The sequence below is a fragment of the Mesitornis unicolor genome, unplaced genomic scaffold (genome assembly GCF_000695765.1).
Source record: "Mesitornis unicolor isolate BGI_N332 unplaced genomic scaffold, ASM69576v1 scaffold7548, whole genome shotgun sequence".
NCBI lineage: Eukaryota > Metazoa > Chordata > Aves > Mesitornithiformes > Mesitornithidae > Mesitornis > Mesitornis unicolor.
The window spans coordinates 1-12813 of record NW_010203766.1 but is presented as its reverse complement, the minus strand read 5'-3'; the positions used below and the strand labels follow the sequence as shown (position 1 = coordinate 12813).

Below are 12813 nucleotides of genomic sequence, written 5' to 3'. Positions count from 1 at the left end.
TTAGGTGCCATGCATTCTTTAAAGAGCAGGTTTGCAAAGGTGGCAGAGCGTGCACCCTGGAGATGGTCTGAGGGTCTTGTTTGGCCAATATGATCTTAATTACTGGATATTTGTCTCAAGATACTGATTATTTTGAGTCCATGATATTGACAGTCAAGCACAAAATAGTCTCTATTTGTTGGAGTCTACAATGCTGTTGTTATCTCTAGTTAATTGGTTTTGTTCCTTTCTGTCTTTGCCTGACTCTTTTGGTAATGTTAAAGAAAATGCGGGTTTTGTAAGAGCAATAGCTGTGTTGTCTCATGGAGCTTTTAGTGCCAAGGTTGTTAGTTTCAAAAGCAGTTTTAAAAAGTCATAGTTAAGTATCTGATGGCTTTTGAATGCTTCCACACCACGGTCCTTAGCAGATGTTTTTGAAATCATAGCAGCATTAAACATTTTTCCCCCCAGGTACTGTATTTAGAGAGGTGAAAGTTTTGAAAGGGATGGTTTTTACCCTTAGCTTGTGTCAGTCAGGTAAAGGATACTCTTTTTTTTCCCCCTCTTTGTTACAGCCCTGCTGTAGAAACAAGGTTGTTATCCTTTCCACTACTTTGTATTGCCCAAGAGTAACTCAGAAGTATTTAGAAAGCAGTATTTGACTTCCCAGGACTCTGCCACTGCTTTGGGAATGGTTGTGATGCTTCTGCTCACCACAGAATGGCTCTGCAAGAACGTACAGGTGGAGTCTGCTCTACTGGTGGCCTGTAGAGAATCACGATTGAGGTTTCACTTGTTGGTAATGAACGTGGTTGAGGTTAGAGTTCTGGTACCTTGTTGGATGTGCAAGCTGGGCTTCTAAAACAATTAAGCAGAGTTGGAAAAATAAATACACTCTTTTCTCTCAGATTTTATTTACATGTTGAGAAGGTTTGAGAACAAAGCTGCCACGTTAGGGATGGTACACCTGAGAGATCGCTCCAGGGTTGGATTGGCAGAAGACGTGAATGAGTCTTCAGGGGGGAAAAAACTAAACAAAAATGAATTAACCTCTGCCTTGTAAGCTGTCTTCCCTTTTCCTTCAGAAGTGTCAGTTTGTGGTTTTGATAAATGTCAGAAGCATTCTTCTCGAATAACATTCTTCTCTGCATAATCCAGTGTTGTGGGCTTTTTCTGGTTTTTTGTTTTTGCTGCTTTCCCCCCTCTTCCCTCCAAAGATTACTTTGTTCTTCCTCTGGTTTCTAATCAGACAAGTGCTCACAAAATGGGATGGATTTGACAGCTAAGTGTGTTTCCTACCAAATTAGTTTTGTAAAGGAACTAAAGGAGGCAGGTCAGAGTTTGTGCTCTCCTGCAGTTTTAGAAGTTCATTAACTTAATGGGAAATAAAATCCACCTGCTGTGCTTTGCTTCTAGATTTCAGTCTTGTTTATATATATAATTCTGATTAAGACAAAGTGTCTGTTATATATTGGCATACAAGTTAGCAGACTGTGCAGATACACTGGTACTTGTGGAACAATGTAAGTAGAATTCAGCTACTGCCTGTACAGAAGAAAAGGCTTTGTAAAGGATATGACTTAGTGAAGTGTGTTTTAGTTTTTTATGAGGTGTATTAAGTTAATATATTAATTTTCCAAGTCACCCAATAAGAACTTGTTTAGGCTTTTTGTTGTTTCTTTGTTCTTGGTTTGGCTGTTGGATTTTTTTTTTCCCCCAGCTTTTCTAGATATTAGATTGAGAAAGTTTGCTTTTCCAGTTCTATAATGTTTAAAAGCACTTACGATGGGAAAGAAAAGGAGCACAGGTTGGCAGTCTGAGGTTGGTTTACTTTCAGGTAAAAGACAAATGTTGTAGGCAGTGGCTTGGCTGTTTTATTGGTCCTGAGGAGTTCTAGTCATGGATCTAGACTCCACACTTAAATGTTACACAAACAGCATGCAAAAAGCATGCGACTTCTGCACGAGACAGAAGAGAGCAAGTAAATAAGCACGGGCTGCTCTGGCAGGAAGAGAAAATGAAGACGGGATTCCTTAGTGCAGTAAAAGAACAGCCACATGTGCTGATTGCTTGAGTATGCTCAAGTTTTTGTGTGAGCATCATCTCAAAGGAAATCTCGCTGAAGGGGAATGGTGAGGGAAACGCTTCAGGATGCCTGGGAGGTTCTGTGGAATACACTTTAAAAAAAAAGGAGGAAATCAGAATTGTTCACATGATTCAAAAGTGCACAAGAACCAATGTTTTGTAGAATAGTGCAAGTGCACAACTGAACTCTTGCATCTCATCTGGCAGTGAAATGGGAGGGAGGTGAATGGGAAGGGAGGTACAGGCTATGCATTGAATGAAGAAAAGCAGCATTTTAAATGCTTGTGAGTAGATCAAGACTGTTTAACAGTCTTAAAAGGAAATTAAGCCTTTAAACACAAGTTCTGTTGTCCTTGTTCCCCAAATGTATTTTTGACTCTTTTTTTTTCCCCAAGTTTTCTGCTTTCCTTCTTATCCTCACCAAAATGGCAGAATTATGAAAGTTGGTCAATTTTTTTTTTCAGGAGACCGTTTGGAGTTCTCTTATGTCTTTGCATATTCCTTTCATGAAGCACTGAGCACATCTTCCTCTTTGTAAGAATGTGAATATTGCTCTGTGTATTGCTTTGGTCACATCTCTTTCCTTGTTGTTTTCTCTGAATGGCAAACTCAAAGGAGGTTTAATAACGATGCTCTCCCTAGGTAGGCTGTATATGCCCTTATTTGCCACACCACTGTTTGCAACCATGTTTTTCAGCTTGGGATTAATTCATTATGTGGATCTTAACACCCTGTGAAGTTGTACAGAGATGTGTTTTTATCTGAGAGAAATTGAATATAGTGAAGACAGAAAAAGAAAATATTCCTGAAATTAGGAGAATGAGCTTACTAAGAATGGAGTATATAGAAGTTACAAAGCTTGTCTAATTAGTTAGGGGGCTATTGCCACCTCTAACCATATGATATTGTACATTAAAATCATTAGGAAAGCTGTTACTGGAAAGACAGTTCAGTAGAGTAACTGATGGTACAGAGCACTTAGAAACACAAACTGAAAGAGTCATTCTAAGAAAATGCATGAGGCATTAGGGCATCTGGGAAGGGAAAAGTCAGAAAGTCAAAATCCATTAGAATTAGGAAATAAAACACACACAGTCTGAAAGAAGCACTCAGTTTTCCCCCTTCCCCCTTAACAGCGTGGTTCAGTTGGTCCTTGTCCTGCCACAGAAGTTAATATGGGGAAGTAAAACCAAACAAATTGAAGGTGTTCAGCCATTGCTGTCTTAGCATGCTGGTTGCCTGTTGGCATGATGACTCTGCCTTCCCATGTGATAGATAGAGCTGTCCAAAGCTGTGTCCTGTGTGCGCAGTTTGTTTGGTTTGATGAGCTGTCACGTTTAGATTTAAACTCTCTACCATCACTGTCACCCCATGCTATCTCAGATCCTTCTTATTAGGACTGTCAGGCACACTCGTCCATTACGTTTTGGAGGACTGGTTTATAGTGACAAGAGGCCATTACTTACGGCAGCATTTAGTCAGGCCTCTTTGCCTCAGTGTAAATGTTCATTTTGCAAAATCGCAGTACGAGTTTAGCCAAGTCTTGCCTCTGCTATGGCTCGCTGAACCATTTGCATCTTATGAATTGGAGCCCTAAGTCGTTTCTCTGGCAAAAGACAAGTCATGCTTTGCAGCTCTCATTCCATACTTTTCCCTCTGGGTATAACCCCTGCTTTTATTTAATTCTTAAATTATTTTTTGCATGATTGGAGAACTATGAATAAAGTCAAAAAGAGATTTTTGTTTTTATTTCCAATCCTGAAGGAAGCTGCCAAATACGTGTATGCATAATAAGGAAAGGAGGAGCTGAACGATTGTGTAAAAGCAAAATTGCTGACACTGAATGTATTTATAATTTATCAGACATTGTTAGCAACCATTTCATCTTTTAAAATTCCTTAAGTTATAAAACAATTATTTTTTTAACAATGGGAATCCTGTCCTTAATCTTTGCGTAGTTGTAGCCTTGAAAAAGATTGCGCACAGTTAAAAGCACATCATGGAATCAATGCAGACGTTCCTGTACTAGGAGATCTACCTTGAAGTGAGGTGCTGCTTGTAACAGCTGCACGCTAGCTGCAATATTAACCGCTTTTGAGTGAGAAGGGTTGCAACTGGTATCTGCCTTTGTAACCCACTGGTAAGCGATGTGACTGGTTCTGTTTCACCTACCACCCACCCTGCACAACAACTACTAATGCACAACTTTTTGCTGGGCTGGTAAGTCTATTCCTGGCCCCTCCCAAGTTATTTTCCTGTAGCAAGTTGAAGGATCTCAGGAAATTATCAGATGAATGTGAGAACTGGTGAAATGTGGGGGGGGGGGGGGGTGTGTGTGAGGGGATAGAATGACCCAAACCTCTTTCAGCAGCAACAAGTGAGTAGAATATGTAATGTGACTGGGAAAATAGTGGAATTTACACTGGTCCAAGTCACTGCTTCCTGAAGAGAACTTCTTCCTAAGTAAATCTTCATTCAGTTCTGTAACCAGGTATTCTCTGTGCTGTTGCTGGGTTCTCCCAGGTTGGCATTTGCATCGTGGGATGTCTGTCAGATGTAGCTGTGGTGTCAGAGCTCTGCATCCTGGAATCCTTTTACTTTCCATGTTTGAGTGTTTCTTTTTTCTGGTTTCAAAGCCTGAAAAGGCTGTCACAGAGAAAAACCGGGCTCTGTGTTGCACAGAGCGTAGCTGAAAATATGCAGTGACAGTGGTTAGTCTGCAAAGCTGCAACTGTGGTGGCATGCTGGTTTAGTGGTCAAAAGAGGATGAGGGCCAAGCAGCTGGGGATTTGCGGGTGTTCTTTTTTTATAGAAACCTCAGGAATTTTATCTGTACAGGAAGGGTCCATGGGCAAAAGAAGGGTAAGTTATGACTACATGGATGTGGCTGTGACTCAAGTTACTTAAGTTTTTTTAGAGACTTAAAGCAAGGACGGATAAATATTTCTGGCTTACTGCCACTGTTCAATAAAGTCTCATAGCCTCAAGATATAAATGGGAAGCACAGGACTGAATAGTTCCTCAAAGAATTATTTTTAGGGAGCAAATGTATTAGGGAGAAAAGTGTTTTGTTTTGTTTTGTTCTTTAGTTGGTTTTGGTCGGGTGTTTTTGTTTGTGCTTTGTTTTTTGTTGGTGGTGGTGGGTTTTTTGGGGATTGTTTTTTTTAAAGCAAACAAACCAAAAAACCCCAGCTCTTGGATTTGAACAACAGAGTTCTTGGGTTACGCCCTGCAGCACCTCTTTTGTGAAGTTGTAATACTTCTGGGAAGAAACAAACTATGTTTGAGCTTGAGAACTTGAGAATTAATGTGCTTCCCTGCAATGTTAAGGAGACATTTGCCTAAATAGGGAAGTGTTCAAAATAGCAATGCTTAGGCTGCTTGGTGCTTTGATTAGAGAATGATACAGTTAGGATTTTCTTGGCAGGGTCTGTGAACTCGCAGTAATCATCTTTTTAAAGTGTTGGGGTCCTTTCAGTGACTTATCTTGTGGAAATGCAGTTAGGCTTTCACGGCACCCAATGCTTTTCACACAAACCCCAAGTTATTCGTTATTTATGTGTAAGAATAACCTGCCTGAAGTCCATTGAGAACAATTTTGGGCAGTAACAGCTCCAAACTTCGAGGTTTTCATTAGTGGAGATTAGTAAAAGTCATGCATAGAAATGGTGTAGAGAGGAGACCGTGTTCTGGTACAACATTAGGAAGGTAAGGAGAAGGAAAAGGAATATTTCAAAGTTTAAGAAGGGAACTTTGTAGTTATGCATTCTGCAGCGGAGCTGAGCTGGGCAATCGCTGGCCCTGCTTCTGTTGTGGGAAGAAATTGTCTCACAGTGTTATTATATTGTTTTCAAAGAAGCATAAAGAAAAGGTTGAAATCTTGACAGCTATAACAAAGTCTGGTGCCATAATGTGTCACCAGATAAGTGATACCGTGCAGTCTGTGGCAGTCAGCAAAGCATGGCAGTCACTATTTATATGTCAACTTTAGAAGAGAGGAAGTGTTGCCCAAAGGGGAGAAAATATCATACTGTGACAGCCTGGTAGACGTTTGAGGTTAAATGTCATCTTTTGAATAGATTTGACTTACGTATTCATTTGATATATTGAGATCTAAAATTCCAGCCTTTAAATGCTCCTTTTTTACTTTTTGGTACTTAAAACCAGTGTGTTTAAGATCAGAGCAAGTTTTTCTGCTAGAGCAGATGATGGTGGAGGTTAGGTCATAACTTTCAATTTCTGACTTACACTGTGTAAGTGCATACGCAGCCAACAACAGGAGAGAGAGATCTGCATCTTGTTCATTTCTTACACTTAAAGAAGTTTACTTTCAGTAACAGATTGTATATTACTTGGATTCCTCCTCTATGGTATCAAATGATTTTCACATTTCTTAGGCTTTCTGTTCTTTGTAAGCTCTTGTTACAGTTTAAAACTTTGAATTAAAACCTTGATCGTGTCTCTATGAGCAGCATATGTAATGCATGGAAAGTAACTGTATAGGTATTGGTTTTATTTCCCTCCTCCTCCCTACCATAAATTGTTTGTCCTTTGAACGTGTTTGTTGGTTTTTTAACTTCCTGAGCATTCTTATCCCTTGATATCGACTTGGAATGGGAGGGTATAGAGATCCTTCTGTAGTTATTTTAATGACTCTGGAAGAACAGAAGCTGTTAGCCTTCAAACAATGTTTTCAGCTTGGCGTTTGTGGGGAGCACCTTTGAAACAGAGGTGCTGTATTTCTCTCCTCTCAAGAAAATTGCCTTTATCTCTTCTACAGTCTGAAGCCTGTGTGAAACTTTCCATTGAAGTGGGAATTACAAAGCTTTGATTATATGACTAAAAAGATCACTTTCTATGATTTCACAGTTAGTCTTATGTGTGGCAGAGACTAAAGTTGATAATACCTTGATATAGTTTCATCTATTCTGTCTGCTATTGTTTTTGTGTGAAATTAGTAGTAAATCCAATTATTTTTTAACAGTTTTACTTGAAAAATAATATACTGTAGGTTTAAAGCCCCAATTTCAGAATTTTAATTATTTTAAGCTAGGAGCTGGTAGAAGGTAGTTGTCCCAAGTAGAGATTCCCTGGATGTAGCAGGAGGAGGGAGGCAGAAGGCTGAACTGTGACCTTCATCTTCTGTCCCTTAGCTGTAGCACAAGTTGGGTGTTCTCTTCTCTCTGCTTTTTGCCTTAAAGGCAGCATGCAGGTCTAACAGCCAGTCACATCTGGTGTCTGGAACCCTGGGTCGGGGAAAAACTACACCATTAGACAGGAAGACAGAAGAGTATTGTCCACTGTAAAGGACGTTTTGCACCTTTAGAAAAATAAGTGTGGGACACATGAATGGGGGTGTGGGGTGTGGGTGGGTTCATCTGAACACTGGGTAGATGATGTTGAGCTCAGCCAAACATGCGAGCAGTGGGCCAGACAACGTCACAAAGAGAACAGACAATAGGACGAGAATGGTTTGATGTGACTTGGTCTGGGGTGTAAAAGCTTTGAGAAGCCTTATGAAACATTGGTATGCCCATTTTGTGTAGTGGTGTCAATTCTGGCCTCTTATTCTCAGGAGGAATGTTAGAGCAGGTAGAAGGGGGAACTAGAGTAGTCGTAGCATCAGCTGTCATACAGGCAGAGACTGAAAAGATTGCATGTGGTAGCAGGCAGGCTGCACCCTTGGACGTATGTGATCCAGCACCTGTGGTTCTTGGGGGAACAGCAGGAAATGGCCAGACTTGCCTGCTCTTGCATAGCATTTCCTGTTGCTGCTGCTGAGCACCACTGGTCTGACCCAGCTGTGTGTTTTGTATGTCCTCAGCAAGAGAATGGCATAGGTACTTGTCTTGGACTGACCCAAATGTGAAAGTTAAGTCAATCGTTCCACTGCTTTTGCAGTTAGGTAGTGATTGTCATCAGCTGAGAACTTGGTTCATGGCTTTGGAAAGAGTCAGATGATAACTTACTCGGGATTCCTTTATAGGCCGTTAGGTGACGAGTTTTCTCAACTGAACTTTTGGGAGTTGTTTCTGTGTTTGAGTTAGTGGTCGATTGCAAGGTAAAACGCAGTGAAGTACTACCATGACAGATGCTACAGATTTGCATGTAACTAATAGGACCTGGTTTTAGCTCTCATTTCCTTTGAATGGGTCCTGTTTCGTGTGTAACCTCATCTGGGTGTTCCTGCTCCAGCAGGGGGATTGGACTGGATGAGCTTTTGAGGTCCCTTCCAATCCCTAACGCTCTGTGATTCTGTTCTCACAAACTTTTTGTACAATCATTGTTTCTGAGGTAAAAGGGCTCCTTTCTTTCTTTTTTCATTTCTCTTTGTTTTTAATAGGTTCTTGAAGATGCAGAGGCTCAACATTTGTTCCAGTCCATTCTTCCTGATATGGTGAAGCTGGCCCTCTGTCTCCCCAGTATCTGCACCCAGGTAAGTCAGCACAGCTGGCTTAGTGCCCAGTGGCAGACCACTGTAACTGATGGCTAGGGTCAGAACATCAGGATCATGTTATGCTCTTAATAAAAGCTATAGTATTTGTGTGGAATGTAGCTGAGGCCTAGGGAGCAGAACAGACAGTGCACATCTATAATGATAGAATAAAAAAAAATACATCTCGCTGTTACATTTTTAGCCTGAATTTCAGTAATACTTTCCTTTCCATACGCTGGAGCTGCTTCTTGCTTTTCTTAAATGAAATGACCATGAAACCTTTTAGGTTTGAAAATCACATTTATAAACTGATGCTTGAATAATCTTAAAACACCTAATTTTTTGTTTTAGATTTTTTTTAATCCTAGAAGTACCATTTTCATAAAGCCTTTGTTTACTTGGGAGCATATTTTACTCTAGTCTGAGCATCACAATACTTGTGCACATGCAAACCTTAACTAAGTCTTTATTATTGTTCTGGGACCCAGTTCTGTAGGTAAAGCTGATAGGAGCGAATAGGACCGATCAAGTAGTGAGGATGTACGATGGGTAACACATTAGCAGGGTAGTGACTAATTTGTAAGCTCCTTTGTCACAATTTTCTGAATTGATTTTGTTGGACTGGAGCAGGGCAAATCTCTCCCTCCTCTTGTCACCGAAATCGGGAAAAGAGAAGCCTCTCAACACCAACGTGCAGTAAGACACAGCCATTCTTTATTCGGCGTCGGGTGCAAGGGGCGTTGTTTATTCCATCCAAGCTTGCACGAGTATGGTCACTTTTCTTAGCATATTTCTACACAGAAGTTTCAAGATTGTGCAATCCAAGTTGCAATTTAAATATAATTATCATGCATTTAAATATTTGCTTAATCATTTTCAAATCAACTGTCTTGCATACAAGGAGTCTTTGGGTGGTCTCTGGTGGTCCCTGGTGGATCTGAAGAGGCATTCGTCTTGTTTTTTAACTTTTTTTATGAATTCCTTGATTTCCCTTATCAACCAGTGTCTCCTAGTCTGTCTGCAGTCCTTCAAAATGTACTAGGACGTATCAGTGTGCCAGGATGTTTTGGCTCCAGTTATAAAGAAAACATGTCCTTGAATGCCGCTTGAGCCCCCTTGTAACACGTTGTTGTGCTGCAGGGATCCTACAAGAGATACGTAATTTCAAACAGTATGAATATTTCTCAAGATATTTTTACTAGTGACTTGATGGGGCAAGTTTTTAAGAATGCTGTGAAATTTCTGGACACAGAGTTAAGCGTAAGACTTGCAAGTTGCCGTAGTAATGCCTTTTATAAAGGTGGTGTACTGTTAGGCAGTGTAAATTGTGAAGAACTTTGTCAGACTTTGGTTTTGTTTTGTTTTGTTTTTTGACATAAAGCTAAATTTGTTCCACTATAGCATACTGTCCAAAGTATCCTATTTTTACAGGCTTGTAGAACTTTAATTAGAGAGAGCTTCTCAGGCTTTTTTCCCCCCTCTAGCTGTGTGTCTTCAGACATCGCCATACAGCTTGTTAATTAAATAGCCAGAAGACAGAAGGAAATTGAGGGAATGTGAATGTAGTAGTTATAAGAATGAAGGGAAACTTGTTTGTTGTGTGGAGTAAACAGGGCTGTGTATTCTCAATTAGTAGTGATTTCTGTATTCACAACTGAAAGGATTAACATGTAGCTGCTCAGCTGTCCTGCAGCTAAGCTAATTATGATGGCTGAGAGTATTGGAAGTGTTCTCTTTTTCCTGTCAGGTGGATATATCATAGTTGTTACTGGACTCCTTAGTGGGAGGAATGATTGCCACACCAGTGTTATCACATAATTTAGAAAAGAATTAAATGCCATGAATGTGGTGACTGAAAATTCCCGGATCGGGAGACTAGAGCCTGACAAAATGGAAGATGTATAATACTTCAGTGTTTTTTGATTGTGTCTCCTCCTCCCCCTGTGTTTCTTTTTGTATTAAAGAAACCCTGACTAGGGTCAAATAAAACTCTAAAGTGAAGGCTGAAGTGAAGCTGAGCTTTTTGTTCATTCTGACCGTGAAAGAATGGATGATCACGCACTTTCTGCAAATATCATCAGTGTTACTTCTTCAAGTAGGATGGAAAAAAAATTCAAAGCAAGTCATAGGGTGATGATCTGTGTCATCAGTTCATCTTACTTTGTAAAGTATAAAGCATGGTTATTGTACTTAAAAGCATTCCTTCAGGTTTTTTAACTATACAGCTTTTGAAAGTGAATTTGTACTTCAGTTTACTTGATCAGTCCTATTCACTTCTATTCAGCCAGATTGGCAGCATTTGCAGCATCTCATGTGTTTTTTTTCACCTCTCCATTCCCCATGGTTTTGTTTAATAAGTTGTGTTTTCTTGGTCTTTCTTTTTATTATTGATTAGAAATCTGCAGTTTGTCAAGCGAGCTTTTCCTGAATTGTCTCGAATAAACTGTTCTTGACTGTAATGGTGCTGCTGATTAAAGGGTTCACCAATGGCCTAAATTACTCTTGCTCTAATTTAACAAATGTAATTTTGTACTCCTGTTTTTTTCTTTTAAAATGGGTAAGCTAATTATTTCTCATTCTACTTTCCTCCCTTGTCTCCTGCCCCTCTCTCCCCCTCACTTCTTTTGTTGGTAGCCAATACCTCTGCTGAAACAGAAGATGAATCACTCCATCACAATGTCACAGGAACAGATTGCTTGTTTTCTGGCCAATGCTTTTTTCTGTACTTTTCCACGTCGCAATGCAAAGATGAAGTCTGAGTATTCCAGTTATCCGGACATTAACTTCAACAGGTATGGCATTCTGGAGTAAATGAAGCTGATAACCCTTCAATGGAAATATTACTGGTGACATTTAGGGGGGAAGCTCACTGTTTTTTCATTTTAAAAACCCCAAACATTTCATGTTTCTGTCACAGGATTCAGTAGTTTGCTTTCTGTCTTTTCTGTGTTCCTCTTAAGGAATAAGAAAACTGTGCAGCTGTGTAAGAGAGGATCTTGTGTACAGAAAGATACGCTTAATATTCTAAATCTTTCATTTTTTCCATGCATGCTCATGCACAAACACGCTCTTGCTCTGGCGTAATTAGCCTGATACAATTCCCTACCTCCTCATGGGCCATTTGTCTATGAATTGTGTATTTCAGTTGCTCCTCAAGTGTTCTGTGTGTATTTAAATTAAAGGTCAGTGCTTGCCCAGCCATGTTTCTGTTGCTTTTTATGTCAGCAGTGGTGATCTGCACATTAAGTCACGTCAACAGGACTTGATTCTTCAGCATCCCTACACTCTCTTTTCATTTTAAGGCAGCTTTAGAGCTGCATGTTAAAACAAACCTGTCTTTTTTTGCTACAAGTTAACCTAAAAAGGTTTCAAGACCACATAAAAAATGTAATTAAAGATACTCTGGTTTCTAAACAAATGCTTACTCTTTTTTCATCAATGCTAGCTTACAGACATAGCTGATTAGAAATTTTACTTCGCATCTTCTATTTTTTTAAATATGCTTATTTCCACATAGAAGGCGAGGATGGAGATATTTCCTGCTGCAGAATATAATGGTTCACATGGTCTTGTAGATCAGAAATGAGAGTTTGTCATCTTCTGGGCACTTCCATACAAGTCCTTGTGGATCTACCTTAAGTTTAATAGGCGGGAGCTTGGATAGATTATTGATCTAGAGCTTTTCTTATTCCTCACAGTTGACATGTGTAGTGTATATGCTCTGAACACTGAGATGAAATATAAAAATACTGGTACCTGTGATCCAGCACACTTGGGTACGTGTGTCACAAGAGCTATATTAGACTGGAACTTTCCAGAATAAATTGTCAGGCAGGCTGATGCTCTCATAATGGTTTTAGTGCTTGCTGTCTTTAAGGGCTAGCACAGGTTTCTCTAGACTGCGTATTTCAGAAGAGAGACCAGAAAAAAATACTGGGAAAAGGCTCCCTGTCTTGGTGTTTATTGCAGTGGTGCTGTGGGTTACAGAAGAGAAGTGTGGGTGGGCATTAATGCTTCATATAATTCAGCATATTTTTCTACCATTAGTTCCAAATAATAAATAAATGAAAAGTACCAGAGCAGTGAAAGAGGACAGTAAAGTTCTGGAAAGAATTCTGTTTGACTGCACCACTTACAATAAAACCTGGTAAAGTCCTTTTAAAAAAAATAAAATTGAGCTGAAAGTGTCTAACAAGCGTGTTATAAATCAAACAGTTGGATTCTTCCCAACTACAGAATAAAATACTGTTAAATCACCGGAGTAGATTCATATTATAATTAGCAATATATTCATCGATGACTTGGATGAGGGA

General features: G+C 39.7%; 1 protein-coding gene across 1 annotated transcript in view; it reads left to right on the top strand.

Moving 5' to 3' along the window:
* Positions 1–11292, top strand: part of LOC104534281 (poly(ADP-ribose) glycohydrolase-like) — a gene marked incomplete at its 3' end in the record, with an annotated part of 30599 nt that extends 19307 nt beyond the window's left edge. Inside the window, exons 7-8 of the mRNA XM_010190831.1 lie at positions 8408–8500; positions 11135–11292. Coding sequence (XP_010189133.1) covers positions 8408–8500; positions 11135–11292 — 251 coding nt within the window. The remainder of the gene's footprint in view (positions 1–8407; positions 8501–11134) is intronic.
* Between the last annotated feature and the right edge of the window lie 1521 nt (positions 11293–12813).